The sequence below is a fragment of the Eretmochelys imbricata genome, chromosome 8 (assembly GCF_965152235.1).
Source record: "Eretmochelys imbricata isolate rEreImb1 chromosome 8, rEreImb1.hap1, whole genome shotgun sequence".
Classification (NCBI taxonomy): Eukaryota; Metazoa; Chordata; order Testudines; family Cheloniidae; genus Eretmochelys; species Eretmochelys imbricata.
Window position 1 is genome coordinate 32,537,217 of NC_135579.1, and position 24,293 is coordinate 32,561,509.

Genomic DNA, 24,293 nt, shown 5'->3' on the forward strand with positions numbered 1-24,293 from the left:
ACCTGGCTCACCAACTTACCATAGTGAGGTTGAGGTAAAGTTAATCTGAAAAATATTAATTTTGGGTATTTGCGTTCTTTAACCCATTTTATGAAAGATACACATCATACCTTCCCATTCTACAAAGAGCTATTGAGCTGTGGTATCGTGAAGCAGCATGTACAACTCCTATCTTGAAGCTTATGGCAGAGCTCCTGCAAAACAGGTAATGATCATGTGAGAGCTGGGTAAACAATAAGTGGCACTGTAGTTTGCAAGACTTCGTTCTGTCTACATTTTTATATCATGCCCATTATTGAGGTATCCTGACTTTCTTCACTTTCTCACTAATGTCTTTTCGGACTGTGCTATGGAACAAGAACTAGAGAGATCACAGCTCCACCAGTGTTCTTGTTTTGATTTGCTACTATGGTAGCCATTAAAAAGTCAACCCTTAAAGATGCAACACAGGATAATCTGTGATACTGCATTTATTTACTATTCAAAATAGACTGAAATAATTCAGATGCATCTCAGCTGCCATGATGTGGTAACCATAGTTAAACATTGACTTTTTAATGGAGATCACTGAAAATAGTACACTAATTTCTGTCTTGTGTTCCCTGCAACCTCTAAGTAACACTACATGTGGCTTTACATATTTGTAACTTACTTTTACAGTTCTCCTCCAAAGAAAAAACAATTTCCAGGTACATTTGTATCCTGAATGCTTCAGTTATTCAGACTGGAGAAGAAGGGTATCTCAGACAACAGTATTTCTAACCAACTTTTATGTAATGTTTCCCTCTCCGTGAAATCCTCTTGGCACTTGCTGGCTCATGGAAGAGATCCCAGAATGATTTTCTGATCTGATGTAAATACCCTGGATTGCATGTGTTGCAGGGTATGTCTACACTGCAATTAAAAATCCGTGGCTGGCCCATGCCAGCGGACTAGGGCTCATGGGTCTCGGGCTGTTTAATTGCAGTGTAGACATGTCCTAGAGCCCAGGCTTCAGTTTGAGCCCGAATGTCTACACCACAATTAAACAGCCTCTTAGCCCAAGACAGCTGGCACAGGCCAGCTGCAGGTTTTTAATTGCAGTGTAGACAGACCCTAGGTGAGTCTTGTTGTTTGGGATGCCACAGAACAAGAGCATTTTGTGATATCCTCATGGAATCTGCAGATGCTAAGAGGATTGCCCAAAGGGAGAAGAGACTTTGGAAGGGGAAAATGAAAGGGAGCAGGGGGATTAGAATGATTCTCTGCTGGAGACCTCCATGACCTGTAAAGATGAGGCTTTCATCAGAGAAATCTGTGCTTTCCTCAGGTTCTATTTTTCCCTTGCAAGTTCATCTTTAAAAGAAAACAGATTAAAAACTGTTTAAAACAAAACAAAAAAAGCTTAACTGAATGATGGACCACTGGTTCTACAAAGTTCAACTCTACCCCCAGCAAAGTTAGTGAGTATCACTGGAGTTTAAGCCCTGAATGTCAATACAGAACTTCCAGGTCAGTTCTCAGTGTCTTTTGCATTTGTGGATTGGCTTGCTGTGACATTACCTATTGTTTGTGTAGGTTAATTTCCTCTTTTTATCATGGTAAGAGTGTGTCACGGTTCCTCCCCCACTCTGAACTCTAGGGTACAGATGTGGGGACCTGCATGAAAACCTCCTAAGCTTACTTTTACCAGCTTAGATTAAAATTTCCCCAAGGTACAAATATTTTACCCTTTGCCCTTGGACTTCCACTGCCACCACCAAACTTTATCTGGGTTCCTGAGAAAACGTAGTTTGGAAACGTCTGTCCCCACAAAATCCTCCCAACCCTTGTACCCCACTTCCTGGGGAAGGTTTGCTAAAAATCCTCACCAATTTGCATAGGTGACCACAGACGCAAACCCTTGGATCTTAGAACAATGAAAAAGCATTCAGTTTCCTTACAAGAAGACTTTTAATAGAAGTAAAAAAGAATCACCTCTGTAAAATCAGGATGGTAAATACCTTACAGCGTAATTAGATTCAAAACATAGAGAATCCCTCTAGGCAAAACCTTAAGTTACAAAAAAGACACACAGACAGGAATAGTCATTCTATTCAGCACAGCTATTTTCTCAGCCATTTAAAGAAATCATAATCTAACGCATATCTAGCTAGATTACTTACTAAATTCTAAGACTCCATTCCTATTCTGTCCCCGGCCAAAGCATCACACAGACAGACACAGACCCTTTGTTTTTCTCCCTCCTCCCAGCTTTTGAAAGTATCTTGTCTCCTCATTGGTCATTTTGGTCAGGTGCCAGCGAGGTTACCTTTAGCTTCTTAACCCTTTACAGGTGAAAGGATTTTTCCTCTGGCCAGGAGGGATTTTAAAGGTGATTACCCTTCCCTTTATATTTATGACAGAATGTAATAAAGTACTTTAAAAAGTTTAATCTCTGATACCTGATACAGTGATACACCATATTCTGTAGACTATTTAACAGTGCTGCAGTTTATTTCAGAGATAAGGTAGTTAACAAAGAACCTATAAGAACACTAATAAGACTAAACAAAAGCTAAGTGATGCTAGAACAATAAATCTCATGCAAGGGACAGCTTTTCAAACTACTTTCCATATTCTCGCTATTCCTCCTTCTACTGGAATTCAGAAAATCTGCATTGTTTGCTTAAGAGGACATCACTTGGGGTGGATTTCTTCTTTGTGTGCTGCCTTAACCTTTACAGGTTAAAATGCATTAGACAATACATTATGACAGGGTTAAAATATGTTACAGAGTATCAGTTTGTGCATTATGCTGCTGTGATATTGAGATGTATTTGGTTTTGGTTTTTTGCCTCTGCCAGCCAGCCATCATTTTTGTGCTTGTAGAATACACATATGTTTTATTCAGTGTACAAATGTTTTCTTCTTGTAAATTAAGGTATGAGCAGCTAGATTTATCCCAAAATTTGCACCAGATGGACCCTGTAAATAGGGATCCTGGCAGAAAAAATATGGACTGCAGCAGAGCAACGTACCCACAACTTCCTTTGCACTAGGGTCCCGCAAGCACTCCGCAAAGCACCAAAAATAGGTGACACACAACTAGGACAGCCAAGAGATGCTCTGACTCAGTGCATTCAGTGGTAGGGCTCCTGTGCAGTTCCCAATAGAGACTAAGGGTAAAATTTGTATAAGTGACTTAGGAGCCTAAGAGTTGTGTAGATGAACAGTTAGTGCACAGCAAACTAGGATGTAAATCTACAGCACAGTAGCCTGACATCCACTTGCTGTCCACGTGGACCCTGCTACCATGCACTGAAAGTTCCTTGTGCTCTTTGATCTACTCTCATTTCAAAGTGAAGTAGATCACAAGACCCTAGGCTCATTTTCAGAAGTGATTTATAGGCTCTTGTTGACTTACAGTTACACTTAGGAACCTAAGTGCTAAGTCACTTCTGAAAATAGGGCTTAGTCTTCAAAATCACTTAAGGGCTTTTGAAAATTTTACCGTAAAGCTACCTTTCTCCTTGGATTCTCCCAGGGGAGGGCATTGATGAAAACTTTGCTTGCTCTCCCAGTGTTCATATCCATATTGAGTACACAATAGCTATTTCTGGCTTATGGAGATGGTGTAACAGCACAAGCAGAGGTGAGACTTGTCTATGGTGTGATCTCTTTCAGGTCTGAGTACATGCATAAGCATGTGTAGATGCTCGTTATGAACTGCACTCTTGCATCTGGCTTACATTTGGGCTTCTCTACAAGATGGGGTAATGCCCAATTACAGGTGTGTGATTTCAACATGTTTAGCATTAATTGGCCCATGTAGACCCTGTTGGTGTGCACCAAAGGTTCCTTAGTGTGCTTTAACACTTTAGTGCACACTAACACGGTCTACATGGACTAATTAATGTGCAGCACATTTGTGCGCTTTAGAAATCACACCCCCATAAGTGCACATTACCCCACCATGTAGAGGATGCATTTATGTAATTAAATTCCTAGTGGGAATTAACTGATGAAATAAGCTATTGGGGTATAGTAGCTAAAGTAAGAGTATAAACTAATTGTTTGCATTAGGAAGAATTTGTAGCATTCCTCTGAACTGCAAATAAGCCAAAGGTGCTCACTAGGAATTTGAAAGCTTATTATTATTAGAATCATAGTAATGTAGGGCTGGTAGGGATCTTGAGAAGTCATCAAGTCCAGCCCTCTGTACTGAGGCAGGACCAAGTAAACCTAGACCATCCTTGACAGGTGTTTGCCCAACCTGTTGGGGACTCCCCAACCTTGCTTAGAAGCCTGTTCCAGAGCTTAATTACCCTCAGAGTTAAAAAGTTTTTCCTAATATCGAACCTAAATCTCCCTTGCTGTGGATTAAGCCCATTACTTCATGTCCTACCTCCAGTGGACATGGAGAATAGATCCATCTCATCTTTAGAGCAGCCTTTAACATATTTGAAGACTGTTACCAGGTCTCCTCTTAAGTTTTCTTTTTCTCAAGATTAATCACACTCAGATTTTTTAACCTTTCGTCATAGGTCTGGTTTCCTAAACCTGTTGTCATTATTGTTGCTCTCCTTGGGACTCTCTACAATTTATCCACATCTTTCCTAAATTGTCGTGCCCAGAGTTGGACACAGTACTCCAATTGAGGCCTCACCAGCACCAAGTAAAGCATTACCTCCCATGTCTTACATACAACATTCTTGTCAATACCACTAAGAATATTAGCCTTTTCCCAACTGCATCACATTCTTGACTCCTGTTCAATTTGTGATCCACTATAACCCCCAGATCCTTTTCAGCAGCATTACCACCAGTTTTTTGTTTGTTTTTAGGAATGAGCACATTGCTAATTTTTTCCCACTGTAATGATGTGAATATTTTTGCCGTTATTTTTTAGGTCACAGCGTTTAAATTTTGATGTATCGTCTCCTAATGGAATTCTTCTCTTCAGAGAAGCTAGTAAAATGATTTGCACTTACGGTAGGTATCTGTTTAATGTTTTCTTTGCAATATAAATTCTTTGACTGTTTTGTGGGGTAAAAGCCCCATTACTTTCATTCCCTTGATCCTTGATGTATTTGTGAACAGTTAACAGGAGTATGAAGTGTTTTGGCCAATATCAGCACCTTATGCTATACTCCTTGTCTGATACATACCTTAGGAGCTCAGTATACTCATACACCATGGAGTGCACTACTTACGTCATTTGTTTCTTGCAGCCATGCATTCCACACACATGTGTGCACTCCCAGACCACCAAAGCCAGAGAAAAATGCTTAGCAGTACCAGTAGAGGCAGCACTTGTGCCCTTTGCCTCATAATGCCTCCCCTGGCTATATAACAGTGTTGCTGCCCCAGCCCCTCTCAGTTCCTTTGCACTGCTCGCAGCTAGAGTTGGAGTGCTCTGGGTAGTGTTTCTTCACACTGCCCTTTGTTTCTCTCAATTATTGAAAACTTCTTCTAAAGGATTAGTTAGTGGTTTATTAGTAGTACCTTAGGTTAGTTAGTGAGGTTACTTAGCTGTTGTTTCCTGGTGGAATGCCTTCCCCAGGATTTGAACATTGCCCATCGTGGGCGGTGGGGTGAAGGGACTATTCCACATAATGATCCCCATATGCAGTGTTTGTTGTGCCTGAGAGAGAGACACATTAAGGACAAGTGCTCTATCTGTAAGTCCTTCAAGAAAAGGACACAGGTAGCGAGGGATTTGAGACTCAAACAGCACCAGGGATGAGACCAGCCCCTCAGCCATCGTTGGAGCCTCAGAGTGCCAGTGTTCCTCAGCAGGACTCAGAGGCGGCCTTTCGATGTTGTCTCAATACCAAGGAATGGGTCAAAGGTCCAGCTCCCTCACGGGTGCTCGAGCAGCCATGGTACTAGTCAGCAGCCAGTGAGAAATCCTGTCAAGAGAAAGCAAATCCACTCCCAAAGACAAAGAGGCAAAGAAGTTGGATCTCATAGGCAGAAAAGTTTATTTGACCTTCTTACAAATGGAAATCACAAATCAACAGGCATTGTTCTCAAGATATAACTTTGTAAATTGGGACTTCGACAAAATTCATGGAGCGATTGCCCAATTCTTCTAGGGAGGACTTCAAGGCATTTGTAATGGAGGACAGTCTGGTGTCCAAGACATCATTGCAGTCAGCCCTAGACTTATCTGACACAGCCTCCAAAGTTGTGGCTACAGCAATCATGATGAGAAAAGCATTGTGGTTGCATAATTCATCATTGTCTCCAGATGTACAACAAAGTGTAAAGGACCTTGCGTTCGTTTTAAAGACTTGAGTGCAACAAATGTGCTCTTCGGAAATTTATGCCAAAGCCTCAAAAAGTTGCCAATTTACTGGGCAACAACAGCAGAAATACTGTTACCCAGTGATATTTTAGACAGACACCTTACCAACCAAGGCAAGCTGCCCCAGGAAAGGAATAGATCTCACAAGAGGCAGTCTTCAGGGTCTAGTTTTACTCAGCCACTCCATCCTCTTCCATCACTGGGCAGACAGCCTATTTGACTAGCATGTCAGGACCAGCAGACCAGTTGTAAACATCCTAATCACATCACCTCAGTTTGGGGACAGGCTGGCCCACTTCTACCGTGCCTGGGAAATAATAACATGGACAAATGGATCCAAGACACTACATTTGTGTTACACCATACAATTTATATCCATTCCCCATTCCAACCCTCCTATCTCATCCCTTGTCAAGGACCTTTCTCACAAGTAATTGCTTTTCAGCAAGTTCTCTGTGTGCCCTGGGAGCTATAGAGGAGGTCCCTAATCAGTGTGCTGAATGAGGAGCCTATTCCCGATATTTCCTAATCTGCAAGTCCAAGGGAGGAGTGAGACCTATCCTCAGTCTCCGCAATCTCTACAGATAAGAACATAAGAACGGCCATACTGGGTCAGACCAAAGGTCCATCCAGCCTAGTATCCTGTCTACCGACAGTGGCCAATGCCATGTGCCCCAGAGGGAGTGAACCTAACAGGTAATGATCAAGTGATCTCTCTCCTGCCATCCATCACCACCCTCTGACAAACAGAGGCTAGGGACACCATTCCTTACCCATCCTGGCTAATAGCCATTAATAGACTTAACCTCCATGAATTTATCCAGTTCTCGTTTAAACCCTGTTATAGTCCTAGCCTTCACAACCTTCTCAGGCAAGGAGTTCCACAGGTTGACTGTGCGCTGGGTGAAGAAGAACTTCCTGTTATTTATTTTAAACCTGCTTCCCATTAATTTCATTTGGTGGCTTCTAGTTCTTAAATTATGGGAACAAGTAAATAACTTTTCCTTTTTCACTTTCTCCACACCACTCATGATTTTATATACCTCTATCATATCCCACTTAGTCTCCTCTTTTCCAAGCTGAAAAGTCCTAGCCTCTTTGATCTCCCCTCATATGGGACCCGTTCCAAACCCCTAATAATTTTAGTTGCCCTTTTCTGAACCTTTTCTAATGCCAGTATATCTTTTTTGAGATGAGGGCCCACATCTGTACGCAGTATTCAAGATGTGTGCGTGCCATGGATTTATATAAGTGCAATAAGATATTCTCTGTCTTATTCTCTATCCCTTTTTTAATGATTCCTAACATCCTGTTTGCTTTTTTGACTACCGCTGCACACTGCATGGACGTCTTCAGAGAACTATCCACGATGACTCCAAGATCTTTCTCTTGATTAGTTGTAGCTAAATTAGCCCCCATCATATTGTATGTATAGTTGGGGTTATTTTTTCCAATGTTCATTACTTTACATTTATCCACATTAAATTTAATTCCCAATGACTTAGTTTTGTGAGATCTTCTTGAAGTTCTTCACAGTCTGCTTTGGTCTTAACTATCTTGAGCAGTTTAGTGTCATCTGCAAACTTTGCCACCTCACTGTTTACCCCTTTCTCCAGATCATTTATGAGTAAGTTGAATAGGATTGGTCCTAGGACTGACCCTGAGGGAACACCACTAGTTACCCCTCTCCATTCTGAAAATTTACCATTTATTCCTACCATTTGTTCTCTGTCTTTTAACCAGTTCTCAATCCATGAGAGGATCTTCCCTCTTATCCCAGGGCAACTTAATTTACGTAAGAGCCTTTGGTGAGGGACCTTGTCAAAGGCTTTCTGGAAATCTAAGTACACTATGTCCACTGGATCCCCCTTGTCCACATGTTTGTTGACCCCCTCAAAGAACTCTAATAGATTAGTAAGACATGATCTCCCTTTACAGAAACCATGTTGATTTTTGCGAAACCGTTTATGTTCTTCTATATGTCTGACAATTCTTTACTATTGTTTCAACTAATTTGCCCGGTACTGACATTAGACTTACCGGTCTGTAATTGCCATGATCACCTCTAGAGCCCTTCTTAAATATTGGTATTACATTAGCTATCTTCCAGTCATTGGGTACAGTAGCTGATTTAAAGGACAGATTACAAACCATAGTTATTAGTTCCGCAGTTTCACATTTGAGTTCTTTCAGAACTCTTGGGTGAATGCCATCTGATCACCGTGACTAGTTACTGTTAAGTTTCTCAATTAATTCCAAAACCTCCTCTAGTGACACTTCAATCTGTGACAATTCCTCAGATTTGTCACCTACAAAAGATGGTCCAGGTTTGGAAATCTCCCTAACATTCTCAACCGTGAAAACTGAAGCAAAGAATTCATTTAGTTTCTCTGCGATGACTTTATTGTCTTTAAGTGCTCCTTTTGTATCTTGATCGTCCAGGGGCCCCATTGGTTGTTTAGCAGGCTCCCTACTTCTGATGTACTTAAAAAACATTTTATTACCTTTTGAGTTTTTGGCTAGCTGTTCTTCCAACTCCTTTTTGGCTTTTCTTATTACATTTTTACATTTAATTTGGCAGTGTTTATGCTCCCTTCTATTTGCCTCACTTGGATTTGACCTCCAATTTTTAAAAGATATCTTTTTATTTCTCACTGCTTCTTTTACGTGGTTGTTAAGCCACGGTGGCTCTTTTTTAGTTCTTTTACTGTGTTTTTTAATTTGGGGTATACATTTAAGTTGAGCCTCTATTATGATGTCTTTGAAAAGTGTCTGTGCAGCTTGCAGGATTTCATTCTAGTCACTGTACCTTTTAATTTCTGTTTAACTAACCTCCTCATTTTTGCATAGTTCCCCTATCTGAAATTAAATGCCACAGTGTTGGGCTGTTGAGGTGTTCTTCCCACCACAGGAATGTTAAATGTTATATTATGGTCACTATTTCCAAGCGGTCCTGTTATAGTTACCTCCTGGACCAGATCCTGTGCTCCACTCAGAACTAGATCAAGAGTTGCCTCTCCCCTTGTAGGTTCCTGTACCAGCTGCTCCAAGAAGCAGTTATTTAAAGTATCGAGAAATTTTGTCTCTGCATTTCTTCCTGAGGTGACATGTACCCAGTCAATATGGGGATAATTGATACATCAAACATATCAGGTTATGCATGGTTGCTCTGGCTACTATTCTTTCCGGTGTGGATTGTAGCAATTGGTTTGCTGCTCTTGATCTCCAAGACACTTATTTTCATATGTTGATCTTTCTGGGCCACAGGAAGTTCTTGAGATTCCTAGTTGGCAATCGTCATTGCCAATACACGGTTCTCCCCTTTGCCCTGTCATTGCCTCTGTGTGTTTTTACCAAATGCATAATGATGGTAGTTGCCCATCTCTGGAGGAATGGAATTCATGTCTTCCCATAGTTGGATGACTGGCTAGTAAGAGGAAAGTCTGAGAAGAAAGTCCTCAGTCACATTCCATTCATGCTGGATCTTTTCGATCTGCTGAGGCTGATCCTGAACAAAAAGAAATCAGCACTGAACCCTTCCAAAAAATCGAGTTAATTTGGGCCCTACCAGACTTTACAAATTTGAGGGCCTTTCTCCTGTGCAAATGATTCTGTAAAATTCAGCATCTGTGACTGGATCTCCAATTGCATCCTACACTCTCCAGCAATTGTTGAAGCTAGTCCAGCGTTCAAGTTACCACTCAATAGATGTTCTTGTGTGAGTACCTCAGGAAATACTAAACTCCCTGCAGTGAAGGACAATTCAGGACAATATGTGCCAGTGGATTCACTCTGTCTGACCCACACCTATAAGAATGTTGGTCACCAATGCCTTTTCCATAGGCTGGAGAGTGCATCTGGGATCGCTAACAATTCAGGGATTGTGACTGGAACAGGAAGCATCCTGTCATATCAGAGTACTGGAGCTTCAGGCAATATATAACATGTGCCAGTCCTTTCTGGATCACATCCAGGGAACACTGGTGCACATACTCATGAATAATACCATTGTGATATACAATGTCAACAAGCGTAAAAGAAAATATCATGCTGGTAGCAGCTCACCTACCAGGGTCTCAAAATCAGCTGGCTGATCACCTCAGCAGTACCTTCTCGGACAGTCACGAGTGATCGCTAAAGAATAGTGTGCTCAGGGCCCTCTTTGAAGAATAGGTCCCTTTCATCAACCTGTTCATGACAAAGAACGTAAGGAAATGTCATCAGTTCAGTTCACGAGCAGGGTTCAGTCTGAGATCCCTCACTGCATTTCATCTGAATTGGGGTCCAAGTCTGAAGTATGCTTTTTCTCCCTATCCCTCTAATCCCTCAGGTTATCCTCAAAATCAAATTGGACCATACCAAGCTGATCCTGATTGCCCCAGCCTGGCCAAAACAATGTTGATTCTCCAGCCGTGCACTGTAGGTTTGACCTCCCAAGTCTCTTCCTCTTCTCCATGTGTTGTTAACTCAGCATCATGGCCAGGTTGTTCATTCAGTGCTGGACAGTCTACACCTTTCCACAAGGATGTTGCATTGCTGGATAAGGAGAAAACTCTGTGCTCAGAAGCAGTTAAAGAAGTTCTGCTTATTAGTAGAAAATCATCTACGAGTGCCACCTATTTGTCTTAGGTGGAAGAGGTTTTTGATTTGGGCTACCTCAAAGAGAATTCATCCTATGATAGTCTAAATTCAGAATTTCTGGACTACTGGCTGCATTTGAAGTCTTTGGGCCTGGCTCTTGGCTCCTTGAGAGTTCATTTGGCTGGGATTTCAGCTTTCCACCCTCTTATTCAGGGAAAGTTGGTCTGATACTGGCAAGCCACATGCCGGCTCTTGCCAAGGTTTTAGGCCTCAGCCAAGCTCTGATAAATTCACTGCTGGAATCCAACCTTTCACCTGTGTGTTAGCATGGATAAGATTAGCATTTTATGTATACCAATGTGTTTAGTTTTCAGATTTTATGAAATGCTTGTAAGTTGCTGCATGCATTAATCTCACTTATGATATCTTAATTATATGCTATGAGGTAATATTTAAGTTTTTGCTTTATAACTGTGAAAAATGTTTGCTCTGAAACTGTGAACCTTTCAGGAGGAATCATCTCCTGCTCACCAAGAAGGCTATCAAAATTAAATGGGCTATTGTGAGACATCACAATACAAAGACTTTTGTTAATTGGCCCTTCAAACCATTAAGAGGCTAGTGCTGAAGGGCTTGTTCCATCAATTTGAATACTGGAAGAAAGAAAAAAATATCTGACAAGAAAATTTTTGATCTCTTTGCTGTTTGGATTCTCACATGGCCAGAGCTATGAAATGGAAGCAGAGATTCCCTAAAAGACATTTATATCTGACAGATTACTACAACTGTGTCACCTTTTAAAACCACAGACTGTAAGTCATTTGTGTATATATGCTTGCTTTAACCTTTGTGACAAACTTCCTCCTCTACCTTGGTGGGTCTTGCGCTTATTGGCGGATTTGCTCGCCTTGGAGGTTCACGGCAGCCCTCAGTTTGGCCATTTTCATGAACCCACAGTCTAGGTCAACTCCTCCTGTGTCTGACCAGGAGTTGGGAGGTTTGGGGGGAACCAGGGCCCGCCCTCTACTCCGGGTTCCAGCCCAGGGCCCTGTGGAATGCAGCTGTCTAGAGTGCCTCCCTGGGCTACTTCCCCATGGCCTCCTCCCAACACCTTCTTTATCCTCACCATAGGACCTTCCTCCTGGTGTCTGATAATGCTTGTACTCCTCAGTCCTCCAACAGTCCGCGTTCTCACTCTCAGCTCCTCACGCCTCTTGTTCCCAGCTCCTGCAAGTGCACCACAAACTGAAGTGAGCTCCTTTTTAAACCCAGGTGCCCTGATTAGCCTGCCTTAATTGATTCTAGCAGCTTCTTGATTGGCTGCAGGTGTTCTAATCAGCCTGTCTGTCTTAATTGTCTCCAGAAGGTTCCTGATTGTTCTGGAACCTTCCCTGTTGGGAAACGGAACGTCTTTTGCTTGCTCCTCAGCTATCTGCTTTCTATTCTTTCCTAAAGCCCCCTGGCCCGGATTTTTCTTACTTTTTGCACCTGCCTTAGTCCCCCCCCGACCGGGCCGGACACCTTTTTTTTTTTTGGTTTGATTTTTTGTTGCTTTTTCTTCTTGCCATTTACGTGCTGGTCGGCCTCCAGCTTGCCGCCAGCACCCGCCCCCCCCCCCCCCACACCTGCTTTCGGGCGCAGCTATTTGCCTCAGCTGAACCCCCCGGAAGAGGGGGGGAAGATTGCCGATTTTGCTATCCGGAGGGGGGAGTGGAAACCCCCAGACCCAGCCGTTTTGCTGTCTGTTTGGAATTCCTTTCTTATCTCGGCCTGCTGGAAGCCTTGGTACACAGCCAACAAGCTGGAGAAGAAATCACCCAGGGAAACTACAAATCATCGTGAAGGGGGCCGTAAGACTGAGTAATTTTTTGAATTATACTCTTGTGGGGGGGAGTTTGACTGTGTTTTAATTGCGTATGTGGTGACACGGGGGTGTGGCATGGAGCTGCCCCCCGATCCATCGGTGCCCCTAACCCCCCCACCATTACTACAACTGTCACGGCCCCCCCGCCGTCCGTCCCTGCTGGCAACCTGCCATCTGCCTTCGGATCCAGCTGTTTGCTTTGAACTTTGCCTTTCGGACCGGACATAACAGCCGACCAAACGAGACTCTTTGGACAAACGTGCATGGGTCTACACACACCCCCCTCGGACTGCTTATCCCACAGCTTGCCTCTATCACCGGACCCCGATTTCTGTTATTCCCCCCCTCCCAGTCCAACCCATTTGGCATTTCCCCCCGACCCCACCTGCAGCCCAGCAGGAAGGAGCGGTTAATTTTCTTCCCCCTCCCCCCTCCTCCTTCCAGTGTCTCCCCGTCTCTCCCTGCTCACAATGGCGGGGAATGAGAGGGGCGAGGCCCCTCTAACAATATCAGCTGTCCCTCCCCCCCTGCCCGACACCCAAGCCCCCCCCCCCACCACTATTGTTAAAATACTTGCCACACCCCACACCCCCCCCGCTGGGGCACTGGCAGCAGGAGGCACCGGGGTGATTACTGCCACTGCTGCACCCACCGCTCCCCCAGATTCTAGGAACCCCCCCCCCCAGCTGGCCGGAAAGGCCAGGGCGGGAAGAAAGGAAAGGGCCCCGCTAAAACCACTAGGCCCTCCATGGCAGGGGCTGCCCCCACAGCTGTGGCCTCGTCATCGACCGTGGTGCCCCTCCCTGCTTTTCCCTCCACCAGCTCTGCAAATGTCCCTCCCCTGGCCCCCAGGACGTATGCCCGGGCGGTGACGGGCTCCCCCCTGCCTGCCGCCTCGTCATCTCGGCCCCCACCTCCGCTACCATCACCAGCGGCCGGGGCCCTTTCCCCATCTTGACCAGGAGGCACTGGTGCCCACCCTCCGTCACGTCCTTTCGTTCCACCGGCAAGTGCAGCTTCTACCGCCGGCGGGGGCGCGTGACAGAGAGGCGCTCCAGGGGTCTTTCCTAGTCCCCTACCAGGGAGCCCGCTATCGGGTCTTTTACTCCACCGGAGAGGCCCGGTGCTACCTCTGCCGCTCAGCGGGGCATGTCCGCAGAGACTGCCCTTTGGCCTGGGGGGGAGGGGCACCCGAGACCCCCGAGACCCGGCAGGACATCAGCCCCGTCGTTGCCGACGCCCCTGGCTGCCCGGCACCTGAAACCAACCCTCCTCCTACTCGACCCATCGCTGCTCCCGTCCAGGCCCAAGAGATACCTTCCCTACAACGCCCGGGCGAACAAGGAGTTCCACCCTTGCTATTAACAATCCAGCAGAGCCTATGGAGGAGGGTGTGGCAAGGATATTACCGGGTACAGGAGAGGGCCCGCCCCAAGGAGAACCCCCCACCCCTCATGCTGCCTCACCGCTACCCCTCCGAACTCCTGAACCATCGCCTCTGCCCCCCGACACGACCCCTGCTAACCAACCCCCAGGCGACACTACGGAGGGCTGGACCCTAGTCCAGGGGAAGCGAGGCAAGTGGAAGGCTCGAGCTCCGCTGCATCCATCCGAAGCGGAAGCGCCCCGGAAGACCAGGAAAGGAGGCACTGATATTGAGCCTCCCGCTACGGCCACGAGTGAGATCCATCTGCTGGTGTCGGGAGGGGAAGACGGACTGGCATTGGAGGGCAGAATCCCCCCTCCACGGGAGACCCTCCCCTCCGAGACTCCTGAGGACGCCCCTTCTGCCCGGATACCACCCGAACCCGAGGCGACCGTTGAGGCGGGCCCTAGAGGAGAGGCCCGCGGGGTAGCAGGAGCTGGCCTCTCCTCCGTGTATGCGGAGATTGAGGCCCTAGATTTGACCTCGGTCACCCAGGGAGAGGATGATCTACTGCCAGCTGGCCTTGAGCTGGGCAACCTCACCCCAGCCCCCCTTTCCCCAAGCTCCCTCCCCCTAATTGCCTTCCCGGGCGAGCACCCTGCAGAAGGTGGTTCACCACCTGATGCCATGGCCTCCAAGACCACCACGGAGCCAGCGCCTAGCATTACTGGGAGCCCCCTCCCTTACCCCTTAACCCTTGACTCTGCTTAGGAGGCACTTTCCTTTAGCTGCTTGCCTCCTGAACCCCAGAGCCTTACCCCTGTCCCTGCCCAATTCCCCTCCTCCTGCAATGCTAATGCCGCCCCTGGGGTTATTTCCTTCCCGCCTTTCGCAGATTCCCCCCAGAGAGCAGTCTTTGCACTTTCTAGTCGCGACCCATTAGGAGTTGCAATTTTTTCCCTGCCATCCCCTTCCACCCCAAGGCGTGAAATGGATTTAATAACCCCAGCCTGTCAGACGCCCCGTCGGTGGTCCGCACCCTGTCTACCCGCCTTAGCAGACCATGAGGCTGCATTAAGAGCCCCACCAGGGAATACCCTGGAAATCGTAACCCCACCCCCCCATGAGCTGCAGCATGCACTACGGAAGTTCCTAGAGCACACCCGTGGTGCCCGCAATAAGGTACAACTGGCTCTTCAGCTATGTGGGGACTTTGACCAAATCCTCCAGGCCACAAGGGCCCTTATACAGGAGGGCAGGGGGCAAGGAAAGCGCGGTGCTGCGGCCTACAAGCGAGCCCGCGGCTTCCGAAATGATCTACTCATCAACGGGATGGGTCACGGGTTGCTGCGCAACCCGCCGGGGGCCATGAACACCCCCACCGACAAGAAACCCCCAGCCCTCCGCATGACGCCTCTTATTATTGCAACCCTGAATACCAGGGGCTGTAGGATGGCTCTCCGCAGGTCCCAGGTGCTCTCTTACCTTCGGGAAGGGGGGTACTCTGTAGTTTTCCTGCAGGAGACCCATACGGACCCGACCGCCAAGGACAGGTGGCGGCTGGAGTGGGGGGACGGGGTATACTTTAGCCACTTCACGACTTGGCAAGCTGGAGTGGCGACCCTGTTCTCCCCCAACCTATGGCCCGAGGTGCTAGGGGTCACTGAGGCCATGCCGGGCCACCTCCTGCACCTTCGAGTCCGTATGGAGGGGCTCGTGGTCAATCTTGTTAACATCTATGCCCCGCAAATGAGCCCAAAGCGGCCACAATTCTATCAGCGGGTGTCCGACTTTCTCAGCACCCTAGATTCGCACGAGTGCCTGGTCCTGGGAGGGGACTTGAACACCACCCTCGAGGAACAGGACCGCTCGGGGGCCGAGCCGAGCCCGGCCGCCGTGAACATTCTCCGGGGAATAGTTGAACATCACTCCCTAGTGGACGTCTGGCATGACCATCACCCAGATGACACTTCCGTGTTCACTTTTGTCCGGGTGGAGGCCCCTCGATCACACCACTCTCGCTTGGACCGTATTTACTTATCCCATTTCCATCTTTCACAGGCCCACTCCTCCACCATTCGGCCGGCCCCATTCTCCGACCATCATTTAGTCACCATAACGGTCTCCCTCCGTGCAGAGAGACTGGGGCCGGCCTATTGGCACTTTAACAACAGCTTGTTGGAGGACGAGAGCTTCGTGACGTCCTTCCGGGAGTTTTGGCTGGCCTGGCGAGAGCAGTGGCATGCCTTTCCCTCGGTGCGGCGATGGTGGGATCTCAGGAAGGTGCGCGCCAAGCTCTTCTGCCGTGACTACACTCGGGGCACCAGCCGACGGAGAAATGCGGCGATAGAGCAGTTGGAACAGGAGGTCTTAGAGATGGAGAGGCGCCTGGCCGCCAACCCCGAGGACCCGTCCCTCTGCGGAGCGTGCCGGGAGAAGCAAGAGGAGCTCCGGGCCCTCGAGGACCACCGGGCCTGAGATGCCTGCGTTCGGTCCCACATCCACCTCCTTCGGGAGATGGACCGCGGCTCCCGCTTCTTCTGTGCCCTGGAGAAAATGAGGGGGGCCAAGAAACACATCACCTGCCTTCTTGCGGAAGACGGCACCCCCCTCACGGATCCGGAGGAGATGTGTGGGAGGGCCCGTGACTTCTACACAAGTCTTTTCTCCCCGGATCCGACCGATCCTGGCGCTTGCGGGGTGCTCTGGGAGGAACTCCCCACGGTCAGCGTGGGCGACCGAGACCGACTAGAGCTGCCTCTCACCCTGGCTGAGTTCTCGGAAGCCCTCCGTCGCATGCCCACCAATAAATCTCCGGGCATGGACGGGCTGACCGTGGAGTTTTACCGCGCGTTCTGGGACATCCTCGGCCGAGACCTAGTCACTGTCTGGGCTGAGTCCTTGCAGAGCGGGGTCCTCCCTCTGTCGTGCAGACGAACACTGCTCGCCTTGCTGCTGAAGAAGGGGGACCTCCGCGATTTACGAAACTGGCGTCCCGTCTCACTCCTTAGCACGGATTACAAAATCGTAGCGAAAGCAATCTCGCTGCGGCTAGGGTCCATGATGGCGGACGTGATCCACCTAGACCAGACCTATACTGTCCCGGGTCGCAGCATTTTTGACAACCTCTTTCTAGTCCGAGACCTTTTGGAACTCGGGCGGAGAGATGGTCTGTCGTTTGCTCTCCTGTCTCTTGATCAGGAGAAGGCATTCGATAGAGTAGACCATGGGTACCTCCTGAGCACTCTGCAGGCGTTTGGATTCGGACCTCAGTTTGTGAGTTTTCTCCGGGTGCTGTATGCCTCCGCGGAGTCTTTGGTTAGGCTCAACTGGACCCTGACTGAACCGGTCAGCTTCGGGCGAGGAGTGCGGCAGGGGTGCCCCCTCTCGGGCCAGTTGTACGCTCTGGCGATCGAGCCTTTCCTCTGTCTCCTCCGCAGGAGAATGACAGGGTTGGTGCTGCGGGAGCCGGAGCTGCGGCTGGTCCTGTTGGCGTACGCCGATGACGTACTCCTCGCGGTCCAGGACCCGGGCGACTTGGCGCAAGTGGAGGCTTGCCAGACCATCTACTCGGCAGCCTTCTCTGCCCGAATCAACTGGGTCAAGAGCTCTGGCTTGGCGGTGGGGGACTGGCGGCAGGTAAGCTCCCTCCCACCCGCACTTCAGACCATCCGGTGGAGTGCGGGTCCACTGCTCTATCTCGGCGTTTACCTTTCCGCCACGCACCCTTCCCCGCCGGAGAACTGGCAAAATTTAGAGGGCGGGGTGATAGAGCGGATCCGGAAATGGACGAGGCTACTCCAATGTCTCTCCCTCCGAGGGAGAGCACTGGTGCTTAATCAACTAGTCCTGTCCACGCTCTGGTACCGGCTCAACACCCGGTTTCCTGACCCACCTCCGGAGATTGATTCTAGAGTTCTTTTGGTCAGGAATGCACTGGGCCCCTGTTGGAGTTCTTCATTTACCCCTGAAGGAAGGAGGGCAGGGCCTGAAGTGTCTGTACACTCAGGTCCGCATTTTCCGCCTCCAGGCCCTGCAGAGGCTCTTTTATAGAGCAAGTAGTTCGGCGTGGAACAGACTGGCGCACGTCTTCCTGCGCCCCTTCCAGGGGCTCCGATACGACCGGCAGCTCTTTTATCTTTGTTCGAGAGGTTTTCCGCGAGACCTCTCCGGGCTGCCGGTCTTCTACCAGGACCTCCTCCAGACCCGGAAACTGTTTCTAACGGCCAAGTCTGTGGTGGCCACCGTGGGAGCAGATCTCCTCACGGAGCCCCTGCTACACAACCCCCAGCTCTGTGTGCAGGTGGCGGAGTCCCACTCGGTGCGCCAGAGGTTGGTCCTGGCGGAAGTCACGAGGGTCGGAGACCTCCTGGACTACGACCGGAGAGACTGGCTGGATCCCCTGACACTCGCTCAGCGCATGGGGCTCTCCAGCCTCCATACCCCCCGGCGCGTGCTTCAGGAGGTGAAGGCCGCCTTGACCCCAACTGCTCGGGCTTATGTCAACCGAGCCTTGCGCGAGGGCGCACCCCGCCCATCCTCTACCCCAGGACCGCCAGACCTTTCCATTGGACCCCTACCGTGCCAATCCCAACAAACCCCTCACCCTTTCACTGCAAGCCGGCTGCATGAACTGCAGCTGGTCAGTTTTCAAATCGCACCACGGAATTATTTATACACACTCACGCCTCACACCCTTCACGCCACATTACAAAAAGGGCAAGTATCCGGGATGGGGGTAAACCGTGTCAGAAACACGCCCGTGCTCACTGCTCCGTGAAGGAGCCGCCAACTGATGTCCCCGACGGGCCTCGAGACCAAGGTGGAATACCACCGAGGTTGCTCACCCTCCAAGGGTGGCAGGAGGTCCCGCCACTTTGTATCGGTGTCCCGCCCCGATACAAAGTGGCGGGACCTCCTGCCACCCTTGGAGGGTGAGCAACCTCGGTGGTATTCCACCTTGGTCTCGAGGCCCGTCGGGGACATCAGTTGGCGGCTCCTTCACGGAGCAGTGAGCACGGGCGTGTTTCTGACACGGTTTACCCCCATCCCGGATACTTGCCCTTTTTGTAATGTGAGGGAAACCCTGGCGCCCGTATATTTAGAGTGTGCCAGATTGCAGCCCCTTTTCCGGCTCCTCACAAATATTCTATTGCGCTTTTGGCTTCATTTCTCCCCTCACCTTTTTATCTATACACTCCCCATCCGTGGCCCCACAAAATCGCGAGACCTCCTGGTTAACCTCCTCCTAGCCTTGGCTAAAACAGCCATTTATAAAACCAGAGAGGGGAGGTTGGCCCCTGCGATTGTAGGGCCTTTTTCCGATCCTCAGTACATTCACATATCCGGGCGGAGTTCCTCTGGGCGGCGTCCACTGACTCCCTTGACGCGTTTGAGGAGCAGTGGGCGCTGTCCGGGGTTCTCTGCTCGGTGACCCCATCTGGTTCCCTCCGTCTGACCCTTTAATTGAGGGGAAGAGCGAGAGACGCCAGCCCCAGCCGTTGCCACTGTGGATACCATCATTACTGTCATCTAGGAGGGGTCCTATAATACATGGGTGTCTACCCCCCCCACCCCTAAACTGCCCACCCCGCAGCCGTGCCCATCTTGCCGGGCACTCTCAGGAGAGGGATAATCGGTGACACTGGGCGCGGCACTAGGTAACTCGAGGGAGTGGAAGACCACGAGTGTCGAGGAAGCCCCCCCGCTCTAGGCCACCAGGTAACTCAGGAGGGTGGAAGACCACGAGTGTCGAGGAAGCCCCCCCGCTCTGGACCCAGGCTAGCCTGAACACTTCTCCCTCCTGAAAGCTGCTGTGTTATACCTTCTGTTTGTGTTGTTTCATTGCATAGTTTGTTTTGTTTCCTTTGGTAATTCTTGTAAGTGTTACAAATAAACTTCTTTTTGTTTAAAAAAAAAAACCTTCCCTGTTCCCTTACCCAGGGAAAAGGGATCTACTTAACCTGGGGCTAATATATCTGCCTTCTATTACTCTCCTGTAGCCACCCAGCCTGACCCTGTAACACCGTATAATAATCATCTCATTTCTTTTTTCCTAGTTAATAAATTCTTAGTTTACTATATAATTGGCTTCAAGCATTGTCTTTGGTGTGAGCTCTAAGGTACAAATTGACTTGGGATAAGTGACTGGTCTCTTGGGACTGGGAGGAACTTGAATATTTTGTGATCTATGGTGTATAGCATCCAACTATCACTAAGTTCAGCTTGCCTGGGTGGCAAGATAGACCAGAATACCCAAGGGGACCCCATCGTAAGACTCTTTTAGTGTCAGGAGTTCACATTTGTTAGTGAGTTGGTGAAATCTAATTATAGAACACACCCCAGTTTGGGGTCTCTGCCCTGCTTTTTGGCAGTCTGCTCTGAAGTTGGCGCTCACAGTTGTGAACCACTTCAGTCTGTGTGACAGTCAATGTTTTCAAATGCTATGGTAGGTAGCTTTCTGAAAGGCATTGTCCGTCTTTTTCCACCGTTGAAGAAAATGGTGTCATTGTGGGACTGTAATACGGTCCAGTAATATGGAACTGATGGGTCCACCGTTTGAGCTGATAGCAACATACTTGTTAGTTCTCCAGTCCCAGAAGACAGCCTTCTTGTTAGTTATAGCATGTGCTGACAAGTCAGTGAATTACAAGCCTTAATAGCAGATCCCACATACACCCAGTTCTTCAAAGACAAAGTAAATTTAACACCACATCCAAAATTTCTGTTAAAAGTGATATTTCAGTTTCACTTTAATCAGATTATTTACTTACCTGTATTTTTTCCCAAACCACACTTGGGTGCAAAAGAACAATGCCTTCATGCTTGAGCTGTGAGAAGGTGTTCGGCATTTTAACCAGAAAGGACTAACCATTTTGTTCATCACCTCAGCTCTTCGTATCTTATACTGAGCAAATGAAAGGACAATCAGTCTCAGCTCTGACCACTGCTAAGTGGATAATGATGAGTATTGCTATGGTTTATGGAACAGCTCAGACTGTGCCTCCAAAGTTATTACAGGCTCATTTGATGAGAGCTAAAGCAACATCACTAGCGTTTCTTAGAGATGTTTCTAAGGTAGATATCTGCAGAGCTGCAACATGATCCTAAGTAGAAACCTTTGCTTGACATTAGACTAAAATCACGGCATCTGGGGTCAATGCAAACTTTGAGAAGACAGTGCTACAGTGTCTGAGTAAATGGGCTCTGAGCCCCATCTCCTCAGTGAATGGCCTGTGAGTCACCTGAGTGGAATACATGTCTGCAGCCACTCGTAGAAGAAAAGACAGCTACCTGTGTTGTAACTGCTATTCTTCGAGATGTGGACACAGATATGTATTCCATGATCTACACTCTGTCCCCTGTGCACCTGGGGTTTGGTGCAAAGGAACTGAGGGGTGCGCTGCCATTATATAGCCGGGGGAGGAGCTATGAGGCAAAGGACATGATCATCACCCATGGGGTACTGCTTGCTGAATTTCTCCAGCTTTGGTGTGCTGGGCACACTCACACCTGGGTGAAATACATGTCTGCATGCACACATCTCAAAGAACAAAAGTTACAACATGGGTAAATGACTATTTTTTACTTTGCAGTATGTGTCTTCTAGCAACTTTTTACGTATTCTTTTCAGAAATGCAAACACCCTTTGGATGTTTGATCCAAAGCTACAGGTTGATAGGTCTGGAGTGACTGCATGTATCCAGAATATATTCCAGCAGTTCCAAAACATAATGGGCCCATAACAACTTCACCCTTGAGCACTGTTTAAACATTTATAAGTTGCACCATCTTTCCAGCTCAAGACATGCACACAATTGAAATAGGTCTCTGACATCAGCTATCTATATTGAGATTCAATGTATATTTTGAAAGAAATGTTACTAAGTTTTTGTAATGCCACTTTATTTTAAGGAAAGACCATAAAAATCCTTTTTTTTTTTTTTAAGAAGCAAAACTGATGTTTTTAAATTTGTGTTTACTGCACTTACAGATACATTCTGGGGCTGGAATTGGTATGTGTTCCATGGCTTCTTGTTAAAAGATACTTAGATGCAATTACACATTTGATTTGTAGTGTATTGAAGCAGTCAGCATATGCAGACTGCAGAAAGCACTTATTTAGGGAAGGAAAAAATGATTCCAAGTAAATCTTATTTCTAATAAACTCATCTCCCCCATTTTATTTTCAACTACATCAGTTAGTGTGCTGCCACAGTTTTTTCAACCTGTTCTCCACTAAATTTATGTGAGTGATTAACCAAAATAAAAAACAATTCAGCTCAGGAAAAGATAAAAACTGGTAAACTTTTAAGCCTCCTAAATACTATTAGCTATGCATTTAATTTAGATTTAATTGCTATGTGCTTCCTCTTGATGATCAAAGAGATAGATAGTTATGTTGTTGCTTTAAGCCCAGTTGACTCATTCTCCTTAGATCCCCGTGCAGACCTGCTGTCCATTTTTCCCTGCCTCAATCGACTTTTACCATCCTTTTTTTCCTTTTTGAAAAATCACCTCATCATTGATCACTCATCAGTTGGCGTATGCCTTGTAACCCTTTCCCTCACCATCTACTCCATCTTTACTGGATCTCACCCTGTTCCATTCATAACTGATGGTAACTTTTCTCCACATTCTGAAAAAAACTTCACTTGCTAACTGCTGTCCCAAACACCTTTTATGGGGCACCTGGGAAGCCCAGTAAATTCTCAGTCCCCCAAGAGATTGTCAGCCCTTGCCAGGAGGAATCCGACATCTTCTTGGTCTTGCTAGACATGAGCTGTGCTATTCAAAGGAAAGGCATAAAGCAGTACCAGATTTAAGATTAGTAGTAAGATAAGTAGTAGAGTTGAAGAGATTACTTGAACCCCCATCAGAACAGATACCTCCCCCTATTCCTGAAGATGCTATGATGGAAGATGAGACAAAGCCTCAATGTTTCTAGTTCTGTGACTTGTGTTATACAGGAAGTCAGACTAGATGATCACAGTGTCCTTTCTGGCCTTGGAATCTATGAATCTGCCATAAATAATATATTTTAAAATAGATTTGATTATTTCAAATTTCCAAGTACCATAGTATTTATTTGTCAAGCTTTTCCTGCAGTGCTCAAGACCAACCTCAGGGCAGACTATTAAGAACGAAAGCACGAACCCCAAATTGGTTGTGAGTTCTGCACTTAGATTTTACCAACCAATTATCAAGTGTAAACTCCGCAGGCACTATAATGATCTTAACATGGAGTCACAGATGGTATCCTTAGGTACTCCAATCTCCTTACCCCAGGTCAGTTGCACTTTAGATCTAATACCAAAGACAACACTTGTAGCCAATCATATAATAAACTATGTAAAGATTTATTAACTAGGAAAAGGAAATAAGAAAGTTATTTGCAAGGTTAAAGTAGGTAAACATATCTACACATGAATGAGTTCCAATCGTAAGTTTCAAAAAGTAATAGAAGCTGGTTACAGATGTTATTAGGGAGATGAATGTACGCAGCAACTCACAAACATTCAATAAAGTCTACTCGCTAAAACACATTCTTATGATTCTAATACCTAGTTTAACAATACTAACACACTGGTGAGCCAGACTGGTTCCAGCTATATATCTGTCTGTGTTCAGGGAACTTTGGCATGAGCAGGCACCTCCTCTGCCAGCATCACAGTGTCCACGTTGTTTTGTAGTTTTTAATAACTGTCCATATAGTCCTTAGCAGCGTTGAAAGGGCTCCGGAAGACAATAATGATCTTTTCAAAGCCTGATTGTGACAGAATGGGAAATCATTAACTTTTCTTTTCTTGTTTGAGTGATTGGGGTAATCTATATGTACAACACATCTTGAAGAACCACGGTTACTGTAGGATAAGTAACCCTTCTTTCTTCATTTTCATTTTTTGTCTCCTTTTGAAAATGTTGATAAAGTAGATGTGTGTCCTACTATGCAAAGAGAGACTGACATGTTTATAGGCATGTTTAAAAGCAGCCAAGGTTTTCCCAACATGTTTGAAAATGTTTGAATCATTCTGCAGGACGAAAACATACAGGTGAAGGTCTCTGGGTTGCAGTGAACCTTGCCAACACAAATTGGTATTTCTCTGATTTAGTTTGTTATAACGAGCAGTAAAGCCATTTCAAGAGACTAAAATAAATTGGCTTACAATCATCACTATTAAAATGCCACTATTTGCCACCAATCACAACAC

The 24,293-nt window shown here is 47.1% G+C and overlaps 1 protein-coding gene across 5 annotated transcripts in view; it reads left to right on the top strand.

The window, feature by feature from the left end:
- The window catches only part of RANBP17 (RAN binding protein 17), a 270,483-nt gene that overhangs the window by 191,002 nt on the left and 55,188 nt on the right, over positions 1 to 24,293 (top strand). For all 5 annotated transcript variants that reach the window (XM_077824282.1, XM_077824285.1, XM_077824283.1 and 2 more), the window contains 2 exons: positions 98 to 205; positions 4,871 to 4,953. In XM_077824282.1, the coding sequence (XP_077680408.1) occupies positions 98 to 205; positions 4,871 to 4,953 (191 nt within the window). The remainder of the gene's footprint in view (positions 1 to 97; positions 206 to 4,870; positions 4,954 to 24,293) is intronic.